Source organism: Ambystoma mexicanum, chromosome 3q (genome assembly GCF_040938575.1).
Source record: "Ambystoma mexicanum isolate Mex_15411 chromosome 3q, UKY_AmexF1_1, whole genome shotgun sequence".
Lineage (NCBI taxonomy): Eukaryota > Metazoa > Chordata > Amphibia > Caudata > Ambystomatidae > Ambystoma > Ambystoma mexicanum.
The window spans coordinates 48,165,318-48,191,715 of NC_090926.1; the positions used below are offsets into that span (position 1 = coordinate 48,165,318).

Sequence of the window (26,398 nt, forward strand, 5' to 3'; positions counted from 1 at the left end):
GCTTAATTTCTTTAGGCTGGCAGTGGTACCCAAGGTGATGAGTTCAGTTTTATCATTCGGGCATAGTCCATGAGTGGCCATCCATGCGTGGATGATGTAAACCCTATTCACCAAGGCCAAAATCAATCTCCAGAAAGCGGAAGGAGGATCTGGGTATCATCTGCAAAGTTAGTGTAGGTGATACCAAGATGATCCAAATCATCGAAGAGAGGCTTGTTAAATATGTTATACAATGTAGGGGAGACACAAGAACCCTGTGGTACACCACAGGTGATGGGTATGGGGTCTGCAGCATCTGTGGGCGAGAAAACCCTCATGGTTCTGCCATTAAGGAAAGATCTAATCCATTTAATGGCCTCGGAGGAAAAGTGGCGGCAGTATGTAGGTGAGTGCATAGGACCAAGTGGTCAACCAGGTCAAATGCTGCAGAGAGATCAAGGAGGAGGAGGAGGAGTAAGGCTGCTTGGCCATTGTCTCTGAGCAGATCGATCTGTGTTTTAAGGTTGATAAGGGCTGTCTCAGTCCCGTGTTGGGCACACTTACTCCATACCGAGCTAGGTTGCAATGGTGTGGTTCAAGTCCTTTTCCCTTTCACTTACTGCACATGCAGTGCATTCTTTAACCAAAGCTTCTATCTCACTCCACATATTAGGCCACCAGTAAACTTCTCTCACCCTTCTCTTGGTAAGACTTCTTCCCACATGGCCCTCGTGAGCGATCTCCATTATTCTCTCTCTCAACATTATTGGTGGGATTATGTGATCACCTCGGTAAATACATGTATTGTCACTGGAAATCTCATCTTTTATCTTTTCCCACGACTTGATGCACACATCCACATCCTTCCAACCATTCTCAATTGCTCTCCTCAGATGCCCTTGTTCCACATCATCCTTCACTGCCTCGATCCAATCTTTCTTTGAGAAACGTGGATGTATGTGTGCTATGATACATTCTGAACCTTGTTCTTGCGTTAATTCATCAGTATTAATATGATCATCATTTTCAGAATTACACGGTAGCTGAGAAAAACAGTCGGCAACAACAATGGTCCTTCCCGGGGTATATTTCACTTTAACATTGTATTGCATGATGACTAATGTCCATCTCCTTATTCGTGGAGATGTCAAATAGGGCTGTACCGAATAGCATATTTAGTATTCGGCCGAATACTGAATAGTTTGTCACCTATTCGGCCGAAGCAGAATATGAAGACGAATAGTTGCTTTATTTAATAAATCATGTTCCAAACTTCAAAAAACACTTATTAAAAAAACAAATAAGGACCCTATTAAATGCATTCTATACTTGTATTTCTTTTCATTGTAATTAATGTAGGAACTTTATTTAAAGTATAAAAGCCAGAAATGGAGCAGATTTAACCAAAATGAAGGGATCAAATGTACAGAGGATTGTTGCATATTCTGCGCCAGTGGAGGCTTCACAAATGCAAAAGGACTGCCTTTGTGAATCAGATCCATTGCATCCTCTATCCAGTTGCAAAGTCGATACGGTCGAGTTTCAAAACTTCTTTGCAGCTCACATAAAAATGTATAAATTGGTTCATGTCGTCTCATGCAGGACACAAGTCGAGAGGAAATCTGAAATGCGTGAACTCCATCTCACAACTATTCACCCCACCTAAACAAATGCTGCTCACTTTTCACTTATCCTAGCCACTCTTTCTCGCCAATACACAAACATATGCAACTTATAATTCCTGACAAAATATCATATAATGTTAAACCCAGGACTCAAGTCCTTAAACAAAGAATAGGGGGGACTATGACGTACGCAGTGGGAATTGACATGACAGGAACTGAAAGTATCTATGCACATTTCTTTCAGTTTGTTTTTTCCAACCGAAAAAAGTGCACATTGCATATAAACATTCGCCAAAAGAAAAAATGTTCCTGTATTGTTGCAGGCTAAGTATAAAAGATGAGCATCTTTTTTGTTTAAGAATCTGTAACAAAACATGCCCTAAAGAGCAGATTCTCCAGCATGGGGTCTGGCATGGATTCACATGCTCATGAATATTCCCCGTCGTCAGGCTGGGAATCCTCGGTAAAGAAAAAACCAGTATCAGTTTCGTTTCTGATCTGTCTTTCGTAGTAATAACCAATCACTGGTCTCTGCGTCATACTGACCACAGCCAATGACTGCCCTCTACCTAAGCACCGCCTCTGGCAGCCATCTTCAGATTTTTACCGCACGTTCATGTGTTGGGATCCTGGTGCTATTGCTCTCGAGCGTTAGTGCTATTTTTTCGCGCTTTTTACAAAAAACTTCGATTCTTTCGGTCAAAAGAGCCTCAAGCTCCACCGATCCTACATCCGATCAACGGGGACCCGTGTCGGATTCATCTGTGCCCCTCAAGGGTGAAGATTTCGTCGAGCTACACTTCGGAGGACTCCAGAAGCTTCTCAGGCCCTGTCTCGGAGATGGCCCAGGAGAAGGGAAGCTCGACGCCCGGAAAGCTGTTCAGGGTCTGCCCTGGATGCCAGCTGCAGAACGTCTTCAAGGAGGACGAACACTCTTTCTGCCTTTACTGCCTTCATGAGGACAAGACGCACGTGGAGAAGGACTGTGCGTTTTGCGGCAACATGTCGGAACGGACCATGAAGGACCGCCATCAACGTCTCGCCAACTGGCTGGAGGGTAAGAGCCCGTCTGGCGAGAAGAAGAAGAAATCCGAGCGGTCTTCTAAGACCTTTGAGGGCGCCCCGGCGACGGGGGCCCAACATAAGGCCAAGCACCGCGAGTCCGCTGGCACCGGGAGCGCCGAACGGTCGGGCTCTGCGGGCGCCAGGCAGGGCGCACCCTCCCCGGCACCATCAACCACGAGCCAACGCTCTGGGTCGGGTAAGAGGAAGGCCGAGCACCCGGCGAAGCTCCTGGAGAGGCCCCGGTCGAGCTCTAAGGCAGAGGAGGAGCGTGGCAGTGCCCCCTCCCTCAAGGATAAGGCGGTGAGCGCACCTAAGGTGGTGAAGGCCTTGATCCATCCGACCAAGCCCTCTATCGAAACGGTCGCGGCGGCCCTGGCTCAGCCTGTGGTGGCTGCACCAGTGGTGGCGACCTCAGGGCCCAGAATCTCCCTGCCTCCTCGGAGGGAGTCTTCCTTTGTGCCCATCGATAGGACCCCCCGTGAAACCCTCCGTGGGGAAGAAGAAGGGGGGGCAGGGCGTCGTCGTAGAGTCGGCCTCAACCTCAGAAGAGGAACTGATCGAGGTCTTAAGCCACGGCCTAGGCGTGGAAGAAGGCCAGCCCGTCGGAATGGACCCCGACGCAGGTGACGACGACGACATCGTCGAGGATACCGACGGGGCCCCTGCTCGCCCGTCGGATTCCCCTCTGCCAGCGCCGCAAGGCAACTCGGCGGCCATTTTGTTGGCCATACAGTCCTTATGCTCCGAGATAAGGACGAGACTACCGTTACCGACGGAGGAACCTCTCCCGTCGGGGGATCCAGAACCGGGACCTTCTGGTGTTCCCCCTACCAAGAAAAGAAGGATCCATCCACCACCTCCTTTTCAACCGTCGCGCCCCTTCCAGCCCTCCTCCCCGTCCACCCGAGGGGATGATACGGGGACTGACACGGCAGCGACGGGTACGGACGACGAGGCATACGACGAGGATTTTCCGTCGTCGCCTCCCACCAGGGCCTCTCCGCCCGACGAGATCGGATCTTTCCACTCCATGATCTCCAGGGCTTCCGAGCTTTTCCAACTCTGCCCTGAGGAGAAGAAAAAGGAAGGCTTCCTTTATCAGCGGCGCGAGGCCAAGAGGAAGACGGTCCTCGCAGTGCCTCTGTTGGACGACATTTGGGATGAGGGCCTTTCCCTCCTCAAGAACCCTTCCACGACGCCAGCTAGAAGAGACCGGTACGAGAAAAAGTACCGGGTCCCGGACACGGCCCCCCTATGCCTCCGGGCGCAGCCTACCCCGGACTCCGTCGTCTCCGCGGCAGCCAGGAAGAAAGCGGGGGGGGGGTGCGGCCTCCACATCGACTTCCCCGCCGGACGGCGAGGGAAAGAAATTGGATACTATGGGGCGTAGAGTCATCTCGTCGGCAGCGACGACGATTAAAGCGGCCAACGCCTTGGCTATCGTGGCCCGCTACGACAGGGAGCTCTGGTACAAGATGGCTCCCCTGCTGGATTTTCTGCCGGACGACAAGAGGGCGGAGGCCCTTGAGATCCTGCAGGAAGGTGAGGTGGCCTCGGACCACGCCATCACCGTGGCGACGGACATCGCCGACACTGGATTCCGCCAGCTGGGCAACGGTGTTTGCCTTCGACGTCGTGGATGGCTCAAAGCTACGGACTTCCGGCAGGACGTCCAGACCAGAGTCCTGGACATGCCCTTCGACGGGAACAACCTGTTTGGGAAGACAGTGGACGATTCCCTTCAGGCCATCAAGGCGGATACTGAGACGGCCCGGGCCCTTGGAGTCCTGCAACGACGGACGCCCTTTCGGAGCGGCGGAGGCAAGGGCGCCTCCAAAGGTTCCGGCGGCGGTTTCGCTTCCTACCGTCAAGCGGCCCGCTCGTCGTCGCAAGAGGCCTACAGAGGACGAGGCAAGTCTAGCGGACCCCGCCGTCGTCGCCAAGGAGGTCAAGGCGGCAAGGCCGCGTCCAAGCAGGATTGAACCGGCCTTGGGGTCGGGCCCCCACCGAAGCACCCCGGTGGGAGGCTGGCTGGCGGGCTTCGTCAGCGTGTGGGAGTCCATCTCCACCGACCGTTGGGTGCTGGACGCCCTGGCCCGGGGCCACGCGCTCGAGTTTCAAAGAAGGTGCCCGCGCGTTCCCCCCGTGGCCAGGAAAGAAACCTGCGACGTCTGAACAAGTGCATCAAGGCGCAGAAGTTCCGGATGGTCACCCTCCAGCACGTCCTGGGTCAGCTGGAGGAAGGAGACTTCCTATCGTCATTGGATTTGGAGGATGCCTACTTCCACATTCCCATCCTAAAGGGGCACCGCAAATTCCTCAGATTCGTGGTCCAAGGGCGTCATTACCAGTTCAAAGCCCTTCCCTTCGGACTACGGTCGGCACCCAGGGTATTCACCAAGTGCCTTGCACCGGTGGCGGCGCAGCTGCGCCGCGAGGGGATCCACGTCTACCCCTACCTGGACGACTGGCTCATCCGCGCCAAGACGAGGGAGCTCGCCGTGGTCCACACGGCAAGGACCGTCCAACTCCTCACGGACCTGGGATTCTCCGTGAACTACGCCAAATCCCACCTGGTGCCCGCGCAAGTCGCACTGTTTCTGGGAGCGAGGCTCGACACAGTGGCCCTTCTGGCCTCCCCGTCGGAGGAGAGGACCAGGACCATCTTGGGCAAGGTGCAACGGATGTTGGTGGCCGACGCGGCCAAAGTGAGGTCCATCAAGTCCCTCCTCGGGATGATGTCTTCCTGCATCTACCTCATTCCCATGTGCAGGCTCCGGATGCGCCCGTTGCAAGAATTCCTGGATGCGCGCTGGATCCAGACGACGGGCAGCTTCGAGGAAAGGATCAAGCTCGACGAGAGTTTCCGACGAGCGATACGGTGGTGGGGCACCCGCGCGCATCTGACGGCGGGCATGGACTTCCAGACCCCAGCCCACCAGGAGACTGTGACCACGGATGCCTCCCTGGAAGGGTGGGGAGCGCACACCGAAAATCTGCACGCAAGGGGACTCTGGCTCCCGACGGAGAAGTCCCTACATATCAACGTCCTGGAGCTCCGTGCAGTGTTTTGGGCCCTCAGGTCCTTCCTTCCGTCCCTCAAGGGCAAGGTGGTGAGGATCTTCACCGACAACACCACCACCATGTTTTACATCAGGAAACAGGGCGGAACCAGGTCCCCAGCGCTGTCCAAGGAGGCGCAGGACCTGTGGCATTGGGCCGTCGCCCAAGGGATTTTTCTGGTGCCGTTTCATCTGGCAGGGATAAAAAACACCATCGCCGACTCACTCAGCAGGGAGCTGCGCTCGTGCCACGAGTGGGAACTACGGCAGGATCTGGTGGATCCCCTCTTCCGACGGTGGGGCACACCCCAGATCGACCTGTTCGCGACGGCGACGAACACCAAGTGCCAGAGGTTCGCCAGCAGGTTTCCCCAGACGAGGAGCATGGGCGATGCTTTCTCGTTCCCCTGGGAGGGCCTGTTCCTCTACGCGTTCCCTCCCTTGCCTCTGCTAATCCGGCTCGTCAACCAGCTCAAGAGGTCACGGTGCAGGATGATCCTCGTCGCACCTGCGTGGCCGAGGCAGATATGGTTCCCGGACCTTCTGGACTTGTCAGCGTCCCCGCCTATCAAGCTGCCGGCGGACGCGGATCTACTCTCCAGGGAAGGAGGCGCCATCCTCCACCACGACCCGAAGTCGCTGAACTTGCAGGCCTGGCTCCTGCAGCACTAGAGTTTGGAGGATACGACATACCGGCCGATTGCAGAGAGGTTCTTGCAAAGGCCAGGGCGTCCTCGACTCTTAAATGCTACGGACACAAATGGAAGAGGTTCTCTGTCTGGTGCCACACACAGAAGATTAACCCTCTACGGATTACGGCTCCCCAAGTACTGCCGTACCTGCTGACGCTGGCCAAAGCTGGTCTGGCACATGCGTCCATCAAGATTCATCTTGCTGCGATCTCCCGATACACCAGAACCACGGGCCGGACGTCCTTGTGGTCTCATCGTCTGGTGAAAGAGTTCATGAAGGGACTGTTCAGATCGTTCCCGCCGGTGAAGGCTCCGGCCCCGGCGTGGGAGCTCAACGTGGTGCTGACCAAGCTCATGGGACCTCCGTTCGAGCCTCTGCACTCGGCCCCGTTGAAGTTTCTATCGTGGAAAACAGCTTTTCTTGTGGCCATCACCTCCGCACGACGAGTGGGAGAGATCCAGGCCCTTTCCTGCAAGGCCCCGTACTTGACTTTCCACGACACGAGGGTAGTGCTCAGGACGCACCCCTCCTTCATGCCCAAGGTACCGTCGGACTTCCATCTCAACGAACCCTTGGTGTTACCTGTGTTCTTCCCGTCGCCTTCGTCGCTGGCTGAGAGGACTTTGCACTCGCTGGATGTAGCTATAGCGCTGAAGTTCTACGTGGACCGCACGAAGGGTTTTCGGAAGACGTCACAACTCTTTGTGAACTTTGGACCTGTCAATCAGGGGAAGGCTCTCTCGAAGGCTTCCATCTCCAGATGGCTCTCCGGCTGTATCATCTGCTGTCACCGGTTGGCAAACCGACCGCTGCCTGGCCGTCCGAGAGCCCATTCCACCAGAGCGATCGCAGCTACCACGGCGTTCCTATCTGGTGTGCCCCTGCTGGACATATGCAGGGCTGCTACGTGGAGGTCGACGCACACCTTCACGAAATTCTACTGCGTCGACCGGGATTCCAGGGAGGAGTCCAGGGTCGGCCAAGCAGTGCTGCGCAACCTGTTCGCCTGAGGTGAGCCTGGTGAGGAGGTAAGATGCTTAATGTTGAGTTGATGTGATGCTTAATGTTGAGCCTTTGCCACCTCCCGTGGTTGTGCATGTGTGTACTGCTATGTATTCTTTATTCATGAGCATGTGAATCCATGCCAGACCCCATGCTGGAGAAGGAACAAGTTACTTACCTGTAACTGTTGTTCTCCAGCATGGGTCTGGCATGGATTCACATGCGAACCCTCCCGCCTACCCCTCTGCGGCTCTTCACTTGGTCATACTGCCACTTCACGTGCTTCCAAATCTGAAGATGGCTGCCAGAGGCGGTGCTTAGGTAGAGGGCAGTCATTGGCTGTGGTCAGTATGACGCAGAGACCAGTGATTGGTTATTACTACGAAAGACAGATCAGAAACGAAACTGATACTGGTTTTTTCTTTACCGAGGATTCCCAGCCTGACGGGGAATATTCATGAGCATGTGAATCCATGCCAGACCCATGCTGGAGAACAACAGTTACAGGTAAGTAACTTGTTCCTTACAATATAAGATATTTTTCAGCTGTGTGATAGCAATGTGTTTGGTCTAATTCTATTCAGTTTTGAAAACTGAAGTTTATATTTGCCTTTCTGCGTTCATGTTGCATTATATTAAAATGATAATGTCAAAGTATTCGGCAAGAGCCGAATAGCAAGAAACTATTCGCCCAGAGCCGAATCGCTTTTTTTCAGCCAGAATTCGGCCCAATACTTACTCGTTCGGTACACCCCTAATGTCAAATGTGGGTTCTTTGAATTTAACACATGAATGAGTGGTTTATGATCAGTCTTAAGGTCTACAGGAATACCCCAAATGAGTCCTTTAAAATGTTCAAAAATCCATTTGACTCCTAATGCTTCTCTCTCGAAAGTTGAGTAATTTTTCTCTGCCCCTCTCAAGATTCTGGAAGCAAAAGCAATCGAAACCACCATTCCTCCCTGCACCTGCTCCAAGACACCCCCCAAACCAATGTTGCTGGCATCCACTGAGATCATAGTCTTGGCGCTATAGTGAAACATTTTGAGGGTTGGTGCTTTGTTTATCAACTTTTTGATTTGATTAAACTCCTTTCTGCATTTATCAGACCCTGAGAATCTTGTACCTTTGCACATCAAGTCCCTCATCTGTTTTGTCTTGTCTGAGTAATGATCTACAAATTTCAAATAGTACTCAGTCAGTCCCAAGAAACTCCAGAGCTGTTCTTTAGTGATTGGATCTGGAATCTTTAGAATTGTGTCCACCAAAGTTTCCTTGGGTTTTATGCCGTCAGCATTTATACAATGACCCTGGTAAGTTACTTCATTTTTTTTTTACTTTACATTTCTCAATCTTGAGCGTGAGGCCTTTCTGTTGGATAACTTGCAGTACACCCAATAACTTTGCATCATGTTCATCTTCCAACATCGCAGATATAAGTATATTGTCTTGAAAGTAGTGTACTCCTTGGAGGTCATTAAACAGACCTCTGAAAAACAGCTGCTGCTGACGCTAGCACGAATGGCATCCTCTTATACTAATGGTGTAATAAAAGATGTGAGATGCCTGGATTCCTCATCCAGTACCACTTGATGATAGGCTGAAGATAGATCTAGTGTCGTGAAAAACTTTGCCGGTTTCATGGTGGGGAGCATTTCTCCAATGTTTGGCAGCGGGTGTTGATCTACCCAAATACTGCCGTTAAGGTCTCTCAAATTGTCACACATCCTGATCGACCAATCTTGTTTTTGTACAATGACAATTGGAGTTAACCATTCACAACTCTCAATCGGTTCTATTATGTCTTGCTCACATAGTCTCGTTAACTCCCTCTGTAATGCCTCCCTGGTGCCGATCGGTATGTTTCTTACTTTGTGAACTACTGGCTTGTCGCCTCTTTTGAGTACAATGTGATGCTTAAACCCTTTTAAGGGGTCAATGTTATCATTGAATACTCTCAGAAAGCTTCTAGCTAAATTTTCAGAGGTGTGTCAACTGTTTTCTGTAATACCTAAAATAGGTACGCTTTCACCTGGATGTATCCTGATTCTCAGTGACGCCTGTTCACACCATCCAACAATGGAGAACCCATTTTCAGCTACATATAACCTGCAATAGGTTCTCCTTCCTTCAAAATCCATATGTACCCATGTGTAACCTATAATGTTAATGGGTGTCTTACCATAACCGTTTGCTCTTACTATTGTTAGTTGCAAATCCTCCATTCTTCCTTTTAAATCTTTAAGGAATGTCTCCACATCCACCATTGTATAAGGAGACCCAGTATAAACCATTACTTGCAGCGATATATCATTGAAAAACATAGGTACCCATGGGCCCACAATACTTTCAGTTGGTGTGAAAGCTAGGATGTGTACCTCCTCTTCAGATCCATTTGTAACTGTCAGTAGACTACTTGGACCACCTATCTCTTCTAATGCCTTTATACTTGTCATGTTGCTTCTTCCAAAACGACCACCATTCCTCTGCACACTGCTCATGGAATGTGAATTGAACCTGCCCCTTCCCGTGGTGTTCCGGCATACTTTACCAAAATGACCAACCTGACCACATCTATAGCATTCCGCAGAAGCTACAGGACAATACTTTTCTATATTCATGTGTTTATACCAACCACATTGGTAGCATCTGCCTTGCATCCTGTTCGTGGCTTCTCTATCTTTTCTGGCACCCATACCAAAATCGGTTTTGGCCATTTTTCTTACAATAGCAATGAATGCTTCCTCATCCTTATTTTGCTCCCCATCATGCATATCTTGCACAGACTTTACTTCACAACACTTTGACTTGTTCTGTATTTCCCTCATGCATTTCTCTCCCAGTTCCATTGATCTGGCTATTTCAACGGCTTATTCTAGTGTCTGGTCCTTCGCCTGCCATAAGCGTTGCTGACTGCGGGGATCCGCCACATGTAAAACTAATTGGTCCCTTAAATATTAATCTGTCACCCCAGTAAAGTTGCACGTTGATATAAGTCCTCTTAATACAGCTATATAGGTGTCAACACTTTCCCCTTTACATTGTTTCCTGGAGAAAAATCTGTATCGCTCCAATACAATGTTGGTCTTACTTCCAAAATGTTTGGTTAATTTGGTCATTGCAGTCTCATATTTCCTAATACTGCTGGCGGAGTCTACTGAACCCTCCAATGTTTCTGCCAAATCAGGCAATGTCCTAAAAATCCTCAGAGCTTCTGCACCCACACAGTTCAACAACGTGGCTTCCTTCACGTCATCATTGTATTTAGCCCCTCCAATTGCTCTTAGGTACATCTGAAAACTGTCTTGCCACTGTTCCCAAGTGCATATTGGGTTGCCGGGGTGTGCCAAAAATTGTACTGGGGCTGCAATGTTCTGCATGTTGCACTCGTACAAACTTCCTATGGAAAGAGTTCTTTGTCAATTTTGGGTGTTATGTTCACTCACTTTCTCATAGCATCGCTCACTGTGGAATTATTATCACACATGTACTCATGCTATAAGTCTGTTTAAACAAAGCCTTCTTTATGTGGAAAATTGTCTGGCAAGTCTTTATCTCGTCAATGTCGGTGCCAAAACTTTGCGATATGCCTTTTAATGTTTATTCACTGCCTCATTACACCATCACTTGACATTTGATTCTGCTCCGTGCAACATTTATGCGGTTGGCATGGCAACCTAGGTTTGTGATCCCAAAATGGTGGCACATACCAGACGTTTTGTAGGTGCTTTACTCTAAAGTTATCACCGTTGACCACTTGTAGCTTGCGCACCGTTCGTAAGATGCAGCGCCACATAAACGTCTGACTACGAAGGTATTTTCACCCCCCTTTTATTTTTTTCTTATGATTTGTTTCTGCTGCCGCACTTAGAATATAGCCTTGACTTCTGTTTTCTCTGTCCAAAGTGATGCTCGAGATTCCACAATCGGCCTCTGTTCACTCACGGTTGTGTTTGTCAATTCGGACACACTCGATCATAGTCGGGGACTTCCTTGTGATGACGAACGACTCCTTGTCGCCAATTTGTAGTAAATAATACGTTCGCATCTTCAGTAAGTTATGATTATATAACTAAGGGAGTCCCCATGTGGTCCAGACTTCTCATCACCAATTCCGCTTCGTGTATGATCCTGGAATGAGCATTCCAGAATCATCCACTGATGCGTATACATCAGAACATAGAACTATATAAATCATACAGCTATAATGCATCTTAACACTGAGGGGTAAGTACGGGGAGAAAAAAAAAACGGACATTCATGTGTTTTTTCAGAAAATGCCAACAAAATGTGAACAAAGAAGCCTGTTTTTTTTTTTTTTTCTTCCTGTAAGAGTTTGTAACAAAAGATTTTCAGTTGTGAATTTGCCATTTTCCAAGCTTTCATTAACAGGTTGAGTGGAAACAAAATAAATATCTTTCATAATTGTTTCTTCAATTTTGTGTGATGTAGGTGATGATTAGCTTTTTTTCTTTTTAAATGGGACATGCTTGCACGGAATAGAAGATAAGGGTAGGAAAGCTCAATGAGAACACAGAAAGGCATTCCGTTCTGAAAAGTAGATACAATTCCAAGTTCAGGGAGGGGTCATTTTCTCAGACAACAACTATGATCCCATAATTCCAATAGTTTTCCAACAAATTGGAAAAGTGACAAGAAAGTATGTGCTGGACATGTTTGCACTTGTAAGTAATGACTTTCGTGAATATTCAGAAAACCAATGCACTGCTACATTCCTCATTCTTCTAGTTAGGAAATCAAGCCAGGATACAGTATTTTTATGCTGACTGCCTAAACCTACATACTTGGCATTTGAATATAACAAAAACCAATGTGATGAAGAATACGAAGCATACGTCTTTTGAAAGAGTACACGCTGACCTTTTGAAGGATAGGTGACTTGGGCAGTTTCCAAAAGTGTGCAGTGACTAAACGTAAGGTAGATTTGGGAAATGAAAGGGTTGTGTAACCTACTGCAGTAGAAAATTGAACAACCAAGAGAAAACATTCCTTCCCACATTCCCAGAGGTGTCCCGATGAAAACGGTACCTCATGTGTGGGTGCACTGACCTGGGCGCAAAGGATACACCACTGGTACCCCAAATGCCCTGGGAAGACAAAATGTATAGTACATTTGGCCTTGTGGACAACCCACAGATTTGGGGGCAGGGTGTCATTGTCCTCGTCCCTTCCCGGATGAAAAACTCTAATGCAAACTCTAGGACAGCTGAAGGTGCTGCCCCTGGCCTTGGGTGTCTATCTCACATGTGGGTTGACCGCCCCTCAACCCAGAGGTGTCTCATGGGGCGTCCCGGCAGGGTACCCGTCCCTCCCCGCAGTGAAAAGCTCTAACGCCACCCCTCCAGAGCTCTAGGATGGCTGGGGGTGCTGCCCCTGGCCATCTGCCTCGCACGTAGGTCGACCATCCTCAAACCCAGCAGCGGTCCCAGGGAGAAACGACAGGGTCCCCATCCCTCCCCAGTGGGAAAAGAGTTAATGCAGCTAGGCTAGAGCTCTGACAGCTGGGCGTGTTACCCCGGCATTGGCTGCCTGTCTCCCATGTGGGTCGACAGCTCCTCAGCCCAGTGGCGGTAATGGGGCGCCCTGGCAGGGTCCCCATCCCTCCCCGGCAGGTAAAACTTTAATGTGGCCCGGCCAAAGATCCAGAACGGCTGGGGGTGCTGCCCACATCCTTGGGTGCCTGTCTCGCTTGTGGGTCGACCGTCCCCAAACCCAGCGGCTGTAGGGAAAAGCTGTAACGCGGCCCAGCCAGAGCTCCAGAACGGCCACAGAATGGGCCACGAACAGCTGGACTAACCTCCAAAACTTGGTTGTTCGAGCAACATAGAAGTTTAACGCGCTCTTCGGGTTAAGGCGGTGGAACCGCTATTCCTCTTCCTTTTTCCAGGGATGTGGAGTAGAGTAAAAGACAGACAAATCGATCGACTCGGACAGGTGAAACTCAGAAACCACCTTAGGAAGGATCCTGGGCCTGACTTCGAGAGAGACTTTACCACGAAAGAACCTTAGAAAAGGAGGTTTGCAGCACAAAGCTTGCAGCTCGCTAACCCTCCTGGCAGATTTGATTGCCACCAAGAAGGCTGTGAAAGACGATGCTGAACACGCCCCTGAGGGTGCCATGCGGTACAGATTTTTACAGCGGGTGGAGGATGGGACAGAGGTGGCCAAGCAGTCATTGCAAGCGGGTCTGGACGTAGCAGACTGCGTTGGCTGAGCAATGGGTCCAGCAGTGGTAATGAGGAGGTAGGCTTACCTGAAAACTTCTGGCTTCTCCCTGAAAGTTCAGAACAGGTTGCTGGACATGCCCTTTGAGGAAGACAGGCATTTTCGATCAGAAAGTTGACGAATCCTTGGATTAGTTAAAAGAATCCAAGTTGGCTGCTAAATCACTGGGCCAGCGGCGCAGCCGGCCAAGCCTGCATTCAGCTTTCTCTCTAGAGGCAGTGGCTATAGGCGTTATGTATCCTATGGCAGGAAGGCGCAGCTCCCGCAAGCCAGGCAGGGGCAGAGGCGCTTCTCGTCCCCATGCAAGGGGCAGAGGGCTCTCTAGAGGCCAACACGCAGAAACAGCAGCTGGGACGCCCGCACCCTTTAAGCTGCTTTGATTTCCCTTCCCACGATGCGCCGGTTGGTGGACATTTGGCAGGGCATTGGCCCAAGTGGCTGGCGATAACCTCCGACGCCCGAGCCCTGCAGTTGATTCAGTGGAGTTACTGTTTGCCCTTTCTAAAGAGACCACCGGACAGACCCCTACCTCCCTCAATCCAACCGGGACAGGAGCTCCAGCAAGAACTGAGCCCTGTTGTCGAAGGGTGCTGTGGAAGAGGTACCTCTCAAACAGAGAATTGGGCTGGTATTCATGGTATCCAAGAAGGGAGGAGGTCTCTGCCCCATTCTGGACCTCAGTGCTCTAAACAAGTTCCGGAGAAAAGACAAATTCAGGATGGTGACATTAAGAGAAATTCTCCACGCTATCAAATTTCAGGACTGGCTGGTGCTGATAGACCTGGAGGATGCTTATTTCCATGTTCCAATACACCAAAAGCACAGGAAGTTCCTAAGGTTCCTCATAGGGAACAAGCACTACCAATTCAAATTGCTGCCCTTTTGGTAGACCTCCGTTCCAAAGGTCTTCACCAAGCTCATGGCGGTAGTCGCGTCTTGCCTCAGCAGATACAGGGCCTATTTATTCCTGTACCTGGACGACTGGCTGATCCGGGGCAAGTCGGCATGGCAGGTTTTGTCTCCTCTGGAAGACACCTGCCTACTACTGCACAGGCTGGGCTTCTCCCTCAACTTGAAGTCCCATGACACCAGTTCAGCGGCTCCAGTTCATTGGAGCAGTCCTAGACACTTAGGTAGGGAAGGCTTTTCCTCCCGAAGAGAGTCTGCAATATAGCCCAGATGGTGCATTTGTTTCAGAACCACGCCACCCTACCAGCAGCTTCTTTCTTCCGCCTTTTGGGTCTCATGGCCTCCTGTATTTTGATTGTGCCAGAGGCCAGGCTGCGCATGATATCCTTTCATTGGCTACTGAGGGACCAGTTGTCTCCGTATCTGGGAGCACTCACGGATCACCTCTGTGTCCAGCCGGGTAGTCCGGGAACTCGGCTGGTGGAACACACACAGGAATTCCATTGCAAGGGAACCCTTCTGACCTCAGGCCTGAGTGATTATGGATCTGTTTATGAAGGGTTGGGGCGCCCACTGCGAGGATTTGAAGGTGAGCAGCCTTTGGTCTCCATCAGAAATCTGGTAGCACATCAACAGGCTGGAGTTGCGGGCCATCAGGTTAGCTCTGAGGGACTTTGCCCCGTCTCTCAGAGAGAAGCATGTCCTTATCTTGACGGACAACACAAGATTGACCTGATCTCTGGCCCACCACCACAGTTATGGAGTTCTTTCTGTCAATGGCCTCAGCAGGCCTTCAGGTTAATAGAATCAAGGGGTATTTTGTGGCCATGTCTGTGTTCAAGAGGTCCCCAGACCAAGGTTCCTTCTTTTCGATTCCGGTCTTGGCTCAATTCCTGAAGGGCCTTCTCAATATCTTTCAGTCAACCCCTTTTGTCGTCCCAGATTGGGATCTTAATCTGGTTTTGCCCTACTTGATGGCAGCTCCATTTGAACCCATGCACTCATGTTCTATATGGCTGTTATCCCTTAAGACAGCACATTCTTGGTGGCAATCACATCTTCCAGGAGAATTAGCGAACTGCAAACTTGGTGCTGAAAACCTCCTTTTCTAAGGTTCTTTCTTCAGAACGTCTCTCTCAAAGTCAGGCCCGCATTCCTTCCTAAGGTGGTTTCTGAATTTCCCCTGTCCCAGTCTATTGATTTGCCTGTCTTTTACCCTCCTCGACCTCCCTCGAAAGAGGAAGAGCGATTCCACCGCCTGGACCCGAAGAGACCGTTAAGCTCCAATTTTTCTCACACATACGAGTTACGGAGGTCAGACCAATTGTTCGTGCCCCATTTTGTGTCTCGAAAAGGTCTTGCCATAACCAAACATGTCACGTTGGATTAATTTGTGCATACCCGAGTGTTACCAATCAGCAGGCAGGGAGCTCCCAGTGGGTGTCGTGGCTCATTCAACCAGGGGGGGGGGGGTTTCAACCTTTTACCTCTACAGGCCTCCAAAGGGGGGGGTTCCTGTTGGGGACATATCTTGGGCAGCCTCTTGGTCATCCTTGCATACAATCACCAAGCATCATGCCTTGGATGCTGCACGGGGAGCTGATGCACGGTTTGGTAGGGCGGTTCTACAGAATCTACTGGTTTAAATCTTTCTGCCCCCCGTTCTTCCAACTGCTTGGGGAGTCTATCAAGATGAGGAAGCTGCAGGAGTAAAGCAATCCATTGAACGAGAAATGACTCGCCGTAATGATCTTTCTTTGGATTGTTCTCCTGCAGATTCCTCATCGACCCTCCCATCCATTCCTGCTCAGTAATTTCTGTGTCTTGTCGCTTCTGTCCAAACGAGAAGTCATTTTGTGATGGCTCTTAGATGACCGTTTCTGTCTCATTCGATTTTGAAAAGAAATGACATTTTTTTTCCCATCATTGTTGTGTGGGATCACCTTGTTGGGATGTATCCTTGAGCTTTTTACTGACACATTGAAACACTTGTGTATAGGTGCCTTTTATATATGCAATATATCATATGCATCCTTAGCCGCCTCCTGCGGTTTTTCCTTCTGCAGCGTTCAAGCGTGGGGGTTGGGGGGGGCAAGGGAGCAACTGAAGCATGGGGAGTATTGACGTGCTATATATAAGATGCCTGCCATCACTTCCGGAGCTGACGATTGAGAGCTGGATAAGACCGATCGACGGCTGAGTTGAGGTCCACTGCACCCCCTGGCAAACAGTTTCCGAGCAGCAGATCTGGGTGATGGATATCTATCAAGATGAGGAATCTGCTGGAGAAGAATCCTTAAAATGATCATTACAGTGAGTAATTTCTCCTTTGCCACCCACTAGGGAAGGAACAAGGATCTGCACTTCCTTGGGGTGATTCTGGGAGGGCTGGCCCACAGGCACTGGGCTAGCCCACTGCTACCCCCAAGTTCGGCAAGCTGTTTGCACTGGTATGTTGTTTTGCCTTCCTTGGGGGGAAAATGGTACAAAACGGCACCTATCTGCCCCCAAAGAAGGCACAACAACATTGTGCCACCTTTGTGGTGATTTTCGAGGTGGTCTGTTTAGCCCGTTAGGGTCACCCAACCCCAAAATCCTTAACCTGGTGGCCTTGTGCTCCTTTCTGCTTCCTATGGGTTGCAAAATGGGGCCAGACCCTCAATAACCACCTTCCCCCCCACCCGGGAAGCAGAAAGGATCTGCCCCACCGTGGGGGGGGGGGGTGGATTCCTGAGACGGCTGGCCCACTGCCACATGGTCATCCCTCTGATGCCCCCAAGTTTGCCAATCTACCTGGAGTGGAATGTTGTTTTGCCTTCTTTTGGGGCGCATCTGTGCAAAACAGCACCCATCTGCCCCCAGAGAAGGCAAAACAAAATTGTGCCACCTTCTCCATTTTCTTATGGTGTGGGTGGGAGACTGTTTGGCCTGGGTGATGGGCCCCACCCCCAAAATCAATTCCCTGGTGGTCTAGTGGTAGTACCGAGGATGCGCAATCTCGTCCTTGGCATGTAAATGGTTATAGAGAATCCTGGAGGGGAGGGAAAAGTGGAAAGGGGCGGTTTACCCCATCATTTCACCTTTTGTTATTGGCCATCCCTCGAAAAATATACTCCAGTCCTGCCTATATTCTTGACTACAAAGGTCCTCTTCTGCCAGTTGAGCCAATGAATGCTCTGGAAAGCAGTTTCCCTAATTTTTGTGGAAATATTGAAAGAACCCTTCCGAACACCTAGGATTTTAAGCCAGACAACAAGTTTTATCCAGAGCATGTGACACTATAGAAGGTATTAATTTGAACAACTGTAGTTAAAGGCATGTATAAGTTACGTCACCAAAACCTTGCATGCCCCGAACGCACCTATTCCAAATTCAGATCTATTTTATTGCCTGAATGAACAATTCTATGGGGAGTGTTGGGTAGAATGTTCATCTTGTATGCAATTCTCCCCACTTAGTGTGTCACCCAGAACTTTTGCTGGACTATTGGATTCTTGCTCGACTCTCCCGAGTGAGTTTTCGGTGACTCTTGACAACCCTTTTTGGTTTCTCTTGATGGAGTCTGCTTTCTTCCGGATCTATGTGAAGTAATCAAATTTTTGACTGGGAAGCCCAACATTTCTTGTTTGAAATTTTTCTCTAAACCCATTTCACTGAACTTGTATGCGTCGGGAGACCTCCCCTCACAGGCTACCCCTATGCCCTCCACATTTATTATCACCCTATCTCATCCCCCATATATATCTGGTGACATGTTGGATTCAAAGTGATTGTCTGAACAGTAATGGGGTGATACCCTTTCCTCCATCGTTTTATGGCATTTGTATTTTCCTATTGCAGTACACAGCATTTGAGCTTCCCTCTTCGGTTTTCTTTTACTTTCCTGTGCTAACTTAAGGTTACCAGGATAGGGGGATATGTTTAATCCTACCTTTTGCTTTTCTTTTGTGAGATCAGCACTCTACCTTATGTGTAGTGCTGTAGGGACATATTGTACCCCTTTTCTAACTTCTGTTACTTTCTAGTTACAGTGACAAGTCTGAGTCGCTGGTGGCAGTGGATGATTTGCTACCAATTTTGTGAAACTTGCATCGCAGGCTGTATTTGCAGCAGTGGTAAGGGACACATGGGACACCCTTGTTCGAAAGTGGTGCCTGTATTTGTTTTTCACCAACTCACGACTATTTTTGAGCCGCCTTCTGCTGACCTGGGTGGGGGAAGTCCCACTCATTCCTTTGTCTTCGCCAGGCACCCATTTGGAAGCCTGCCCGAAGGCGCCACTGCGTCTTGGAGCACAGGAAACTGGGAGGTCACTGAAAATCCTCCGGTCTTTGTCCTCCAGTGTGTCTGCTTTGATCCAGTTCTGACCGGGTGCCTGAGACGGCCACCACCCAAAGTTTGAATGTAGTATGCATTCTGATTGGCTGGGTTGCTGCAATAAAGGAGAGGGTCTTAATGCTGAAGGGAGAGTTGACCACTGAAAGGTCCATTCTGAAGAAGAAAGGACGACACCTGCAGCCACCGCCAAAGCTGGCTGAGTGACCGCTGTTTCTCCAGCCCTTCTGTGCGACAAGGAAGATCCAGACTGGACAACTTCCTCCCTTGGACTGGTGGGCCTAACCAGTCTCGAGACCAGCTACAGTTTGAGCCATCCCACAATGAGAAGCGAACTACCAGGCCTGCAATTTCCGAATACCCTGGGACCTCTGACACTGATGTGGTTCAATGTCTCCTCAAGCACGGTTCCAACTGCAAACTTGTGGGCATCTGTCTGGGCCTACAGAGACTCCATCCCGGTAGTAGAAGTCCTGTCAGCCGAGTCGTGGATCGAGGGAAGAAAAGTCTGCCGGGCGGCAACTGTCACTACCACACACCCTGCATCGAGCCTCCACAACCACGTGCTGCAAAGATGGTCTGCTGGGCATCCATGTGACCGTGTCTGACTGCCTGCTCCTGCCAAATGTTCCTCCTCTAGCCGCCAAGCCCAGAGACCGTAACGGGAGCTGCTGTCATTTTACCATGGGGATTTGCCGGTGACGACATTGTTCTTCATGATATGGCATTTATAACACGCCTATGCACAAGTGTTTTTGTAGAACGTACTGTCTCACTCCTGGGTACTTACCTGGGCAGTTCTTGTGTTGCTGTTCACGCCTCGTGAGCTTGTAGAGTCATGTTGGGGTGGATGACCCAACTGTGTTGCCTTAGGACAACTGTCCTTTAGGCTGAAATCCTTCCGGTGGCCTACCCAGTGGCCCTGAACCCTTTGAATCCAATTCTGTTACTTGGTCTGAAAGGCACACTGTGTAAATTTGACAACTTTGACAGTGTCTGCCTACATTTTTTTTCTGCCACCCATTGTCACTGGTTCCCCAGTGCCCTGTTTAACTTTTGAGACACTCATTCTCCAGATAGGGTTGGACCTACATAGTTATCTAACTTACCGGTATTGCTATTTAGTCAATGTGAGTTGATGATTGAATTGCTAACCTAAAGCTACTCTTGATACTTACTTGTTTCTCAGCTAAAGATATATTATTGAACTGAGCATTGTCACAGCAGATGTCCTACTGTATATATGTGTGAAACTTTCCTTACCTGAATTTCATTTTAATTTTAACATTGCCCTAGTGCATATAATAAACAACCCTGTTTTTATATAACTGCAGTGTGTGTTTCATTGATAAGTGTAATCCAAAGTATTTATACTCTACTATAGCCCTCCTCGCTCTAGAATTCGCCTAGCTGCTCGACCATAGCTACCAAACCTTTTGTGTAGTTCCGGACAAACCTAAGAGCTGGAGCTCTGTACATCTGAGAGTGAGTCTTCTACAGTTCTACCACAGGTGGACTTTAGTAAAACTCCCCAACATGGAGCAACAGCATACATTTAAAGACTGCTCTCATAAAACGTGTCCCTGAGCCCACCAGCGGTTAACTAAACATATTTATCGTAGGATGCTATGTTCTAGCTTAAGAACATTTTGAGATTCTAATTTACCAGCACAAGGAAGACCATCTATCAGAAATGGATGCTGACTTCTTTGAATTAAGTGTCTGCCATCATATTGAAATTCGTTTTTTAAAGGGGTTTATATAGTGCTACCATACCACCCTTCTGTGTCAGACTGCTTGGAGACACTAAAAGTATAAGGAGAAGTCTTTTGACGTGTGTGTATATCTAACAATTATTTAAATATTTGTATGTTTCAGCTGAAATTCTACAAGCAAATGACAGTCTGACACATGTGATCAACACGTACCGACAGATGGTACGGGGAGAGGAGATCAACGGGGAGACATCAGGAACCACCATTCCAGGTTAGCATCCTGGGTCAGAGTTAAGGAGGAGTTCAATGGCAAGAACTCTGCAGCAGTATCCCCGGTGCAGAGTGGGACAGCTCTTGGTGAGGGTGGGTGAAATATTTGAAGCAGTGCTTGAGGATGAATTCTGTGTTGGAGGGTAAAGGATAAAGAATGTAGAAGGCCCTGCAGAAGAACTGAATGAAGAATGCATATGAGGAAATCTGTATAACATGAACGCGGGGGTATTAACCGATATGGCCACATGAGGGAGATGGAAGTTATGACGACCATCCCTCAGACTGATGCTTCTTTACTGAAACCTATTTGCAGTGATGTTCCTTAATCACTGCAACCCTCCTAGACCTCTTTTAATCGGTACTGAAAAGGGGGCATGCACAGTGTACAAATGTCTGTGCAGAGTACAATGTATTTTGAGGACACAGCGAGCAAATCATCTGAGGAGGACCTAAAGGGTAAAGGACATGTTAAAAAGAGGAAGGCGAAAGATGGCATGCGGTGGATGATGCAGAATCATTATCTCTGAGGTTGACTTCAACTCTGGTGTAATTTCTTCTTTCAGGTAGCTCCTCTGCCCTCTTGGACCTCTCAGGTTTGGATTTGCCGACAGGGGCATCAACATACCCATCTTTCCCAGCTCTCTCTTTAGAGCATACCACACCCCCTTTGGAGCTAGGGGTCTCTGCCTCCCTGCTGGATGATGAGCTCATGTCTCTTGGTGAGATAAACATTGATGATACCATTACCTTTTGGGCTGAGCCCATTTCCCTCTCTTTGCTTGTCCTGCTCAATAATCTGATTTCTGTTCGCTTATCCCCTTCCTCTTCCACTCAGTTTTCCCAATTAACTTAGCTGTATGGGTTTCACTTGATCTCTTTAGGTACTCTGGGTACTCTGTCCTTTCTAATAATTTTCCCGTACTATTGCTATTGTTTCGTCACCTTCTTTTGCCCACTATGTCTCTATCACTCTTTCCCTTGTTGTTGAATGTGACCTGCCATCCTTTGTGATCCCTGCTAATGTCTCACCGCTTCTCCCTTCTGCAGGTCTAAGTGACTCTGCCACCTGTAGCCAGACTACCACAGATACAGGAGGATGGAACAGCTTCCAGGTATTGGAGCTCAGTGAAGGTAGATGGGAGGAGAGAGTGGGGGTTAGGGTGTTAAATGTATAGTGTGTGCCAGTTTAAGGAAAATTGATTCACAGCACTGTTATTTTCTACTGTTGCTATTCCCCCAGAGTCTTGGATGTCCAAATCAATGAAACATTTGAAGCTGGTGAAACTGGCTTCAATTGTACCTTTTGATCTGGACATCTCAAGAGTTGAATTCACAGCGTCCATTCTAGGTGCTCGTCTCTCTGCTTGTATCATATAGATATGTCTTGCAGAGCTGCCTTTTTGTCCTTTATTTTAAACTAATTTTCACAGTATTTTTGGGGGGTCTTCTCACCTGAACTCGGTTTACTCGCTGATCCCTTTTTGGCTGTTCATATCTTTAGGGTTGTTAAGATGAATTCTCAGGACCATCCCAGAGGGAGGGTTCTGAGAGGCCACACTATTATAACAAACAGTGAAAATACACCTGGATCTAACCAAATTCAATAATGGAGTAGAGCAGTAACGCTTGGACTTCTGGAATTGAACGGATTGCGTAATGGTACCATGAGACACTCCCAGAGTACTCCAATTGGACAGCAAGCATAAATATACACTTTTACGCCTAAACACACACTATACATTGAAAATAATGGGCAAGTGTTACTACCAAACTGCTACTGTATTCATATTTCTGAGGCTTGTGGTTCTGCTTAGAATCACATGCTCTGCATAGGCTGACATCTAGTGGAAGCTGCTGAGTATTGCACATGAAGGTTTTGAAGTTTGAAAAGGGAGGTCGACACGGCGTGACTGTAATACTATCTCTAGTGTGACATACCCTGTACCCATGATCCCTCACGAATTGAGGTCCCTCTGATAATTTATTTGCGCCATTGTGGCAAGTTATTTCGCAGAGTCTGTAGCTTGAGCTACTTTAAGAGTTAAACTCATCCAAACCTCTTCTGTCGTTGGCGTTTGACTCGCTAATTCTACTGTTTCCCTGGAACATCTTGACGGCTGATCCTGGCTTTTGAAACAGACGTTCTGTTCCGACGATGGGCTTTGGCCTACACCGGGCTTCGGCCTAACCAGTAGGCAGAGTGGGTGGGACTGATCCTTCCTTGTTAAAGAATGCACACCCTCATTTCCTGCTCCTACTACCTTTTGTCCTGCTGCCTCTGTGTCCGCCTTCCACAATGGAGCGCAACCCCCTTTAAGTTCTGACGGAAGTGCAACAGAACATTTATGTGCGTTGGCAAGCAGTGTTTGCAACCACTGCCTTCCACTCGACCCCCTCGAATCCCATAGCCCAGAACCCTAAAGGAGCGCTGGGCCAAGCGGTGGGCAACATATGCCATGTTGGTGTAGTCGGAAACAACTGCTGGGATATTAGAGCCAGACAACAAAGGCCTAGGCAGCAGAGACTGCAATTCAGAGCTCGAGGACACTACTGTGGAACAATCTAGTTCCTGCATGCCTGTGTTCAGTCTCAAAAGGTGTTAGGCACAATTGATTCCAGTACCTTTTGGGAACACTAAAACAACCCTGACTACCGGTAATAAGAAACCCAATCTTTGGTATAAGCTTGTACTACACAGTTTTGGTAGCGTGTGGAGCTGCCAGGCTTATCTGAAGCGGGTTCAATGTGAGCTGTAGGGGGGTTACACAGAGATTCAGTGACAAGTATTCAATTCAAACACTTATACACAAGGTTTCTTGAATAAACAATTATTAATTTATCAGTCAGTTAGGTAAGCCTTCTTCAGAAGGGAGCACTATGACAGTAAAACTCAAATATACTTCACAAAATACACAGTACCCTTTTGGGATGGCCCACTGACACAACTTGCACCCTCCGGGGACTTCAATAGCTGGGATGCTGGGGACATTAATATATCACTGTTGAATTTAGTCATTTAAGAATAAATCAAATGAAAAGGTTATTAGTACATACAAGAGACCACAAATATTCTTAAGCAGGCATATACTTTCAGATCCCCCAATAAGAGTAATTCAGTGGAGCAGGCTAAGCCAAAGTCAATGGACAAAAGTCTTTGAGCTGAAGCACTTCTTTGCAGGTAATGTAGGGCCACAAGCCGTTAGACCTGTGAGTAGAAGAAGATGCAAGCAACTCTACAGAAAGAGGTAAGTTCTCTCACAGTACCTTTGTATTGAAGAAAAAGTGCAGCAGATGACTTCTGTTCCTGAGCAGCTCTGCAGATTGCACTGTTCCTGGGCAACAGTCGTGGGGACAAGAGGGAGGACCTCTGGGGACTCCTGCACTACAATGGGACGGTCACTGCTCACAACCGGCAATCTTCAAACAAGTGGCGTGTCAGTGTTTTCAGCTCATCGTGTCTACTGCAAATAGCAACAATGCTGTTCCTGGCTGGCGAGATGGGCTTTCCTTTCTTCTGGGGTCCAGCACTCTGTTGAGGGGGCTCAGGCTTGGTCAGTCCTGCATTCCTGGGAGTCCGGAGGATCTTCCTGGAGCTCTTGGCCAGCCTACAAGCAACGCACACAATCTGGTGTTCCTCTCCCTGGCGTTTCGGTTTCCAGTTGCAACTCTGTGGAAAGTCAACCAGCTCCGAGAGAATGTCCAGGTGGATTACTTTGGAGTTGATTGGTCCCACCAACTCAAGGGGAGAAGTCGTCCTTGCAGGGTCTTCTCTGTCGATATGAATTTGGAGTTTCAGCACAGCAGCAGGGCTTCACCAGGCAAATCAACGGTCCAGGAGTTGCCGCAGGCGTCCTCTTCAAGTTCTTCTTCGGTTCCTTCGTCCAGTGGTCGACCATGCCTTCTAAGCCAAAAGCCTCACCTTTTATTCAGTTCTCTCCTATTCATTCCAGCCTAGCTGTCAGTCACCCGGCAGGGTGGCTGTCCTTGCTGGACAGTCAGCCGGCCAATCACTACAGTGCGCATTTGGGTCTCCTAGGAGACTAGGCACAGGGAGTTTCGAGCACCTCCCTCACTTCCTGCCAACCCCTGACACCATGGAGCCAGAGGCAGGCTTCACTCGTGTATCTCGCCAAAGGCGCAAAGCGAGCAAAGGGACCAAACCTGGTTTGACATGCAGAGTAAATCTCAAGAAGGACCTTTCCACAAAGAAATTGTGAAAAAAGAACAACGGGGCCATTTTGACGAAAATGGTACCCTTCGGTGCTTTACTGCAGCTGCGAACACAGCCCACGGTAAATGCACACCACAGTAGTTGAAAGTAAACCAATGCCACCAGCCATTCATCGAGAAAAGGGTAACATATAAATGTTACATGAGAAGCTAGACTAAGGGATACTAGGTTAACCCCTCCAGCACCCTATTGTAAGATGGTGTGTGCTGGGTCTAGAAAGTTATAAATGTAAGTAAAGTCAATTTCACTTTACTGCTCTGGGAAACAATAGTTTATCCCAGAGAAGTTATTTAAAGCTTTGGAAAATCTAAAAGACTTAGGTGCGTCACTGCACTGAAGGTGCTGTGTGACGCAATGTACAAGATGATGCCTATGAAGTTTGTCAGGCTCCATAACCAAAAGAAACCAAGTTCAAAATCACATTAAAATACATGAGAGAGTGGGGAAAAAAAGGTCTCTCTCTCTCCAGGTAAATAAATCAAGTCCTCAAAATCCAACAAAGTCGCTGGGGGTCTCTAAGGTGGAGGGAATTGGCACATTTCTGGGAATTCTCTGTAACAAAAGGCAATAACAGGGCACTGCTTTGAGGAATACCTCTGGTAATGCCAGTGTACACGCACACACTTTCTCCCATTAACGCATACCCCCCAGCCGTCGCTCAATGGGCCTGTCGACGGAGGATTGCACGCCATTGGTTCCTGCCTCCCAGCCCACCGACTTAACGCAGAACGCGCCCACTGTGGTTACACCTACGCGTTTACCACAAGATGATCATGCAGACACTCCATCGAAGGGCGCACATAAACACTGCAAGACAGCTGAGGTGGAAACGCAGAAACAGACGCCGAAGAAGCATAAATCACATTCTCATCCAGAAAAACACCACAAGGATCCTTCTGCTCAGGGTAAATAAGCCTCTTAGGCCTCTGGACACTGAGGATGAATCCTCACCTCTGTCTTCCGCCTTCGGGAGAGCCCCCGAAGACAATCCCCTGGAGCAGATTGCCCAGTAGTAACACCTCCTGGTCATTCTGGAGCCCCCACGAGCCATCTTGTCTGCTGCCCACTAGACGCAATCACAGTTTGAGGACACAATGGGTAAAATGCCATTCTTTGTGGACTTCATGAGTAAGCTGCCCACTCCCTCAAGGCCTGCTGAGCATCCTCATATACCTCCCCCAGTGTCAGCAACACCCTCTCTCCCTGCCGCCCTAGGCTCCTTCACAAGGATCTCTTTATATAGACATGCAGTTCCCACAAGCT

At 49.0% G+C, this 26,398-nt stretch overlaps 1 protein-coding gene across 1 annotated transcript in view; it reads left to right on the forward strand.

Moving 5' to 3' along the window:
- Positions 1–26,398, forward strand: part of GGA1 (golgi associated, gamma adaptin ear containing, ARF binding protein 1) — an 839,899-nt gene that overhangs the window by 364,612 nt on the left and 448,889 nt on the right. Inside the window, exons 10-12 of the mRNA XM_069653043.1 lie at positions 20,795–20,902; positions 21,468–21,623; positions 21,952–22,016. Of these exons, the coding sequence (XP_069509144.1) occupies positions 20,795–20,902; positions 21,468–21,623; positions 21,952–22,016 (329 nt within the window). The remainder of the gene's footprint in view (positions 1–20,794; positions 20,903–21,467; positions 21,624–21,951; positions 22,017–26,398) is intronic.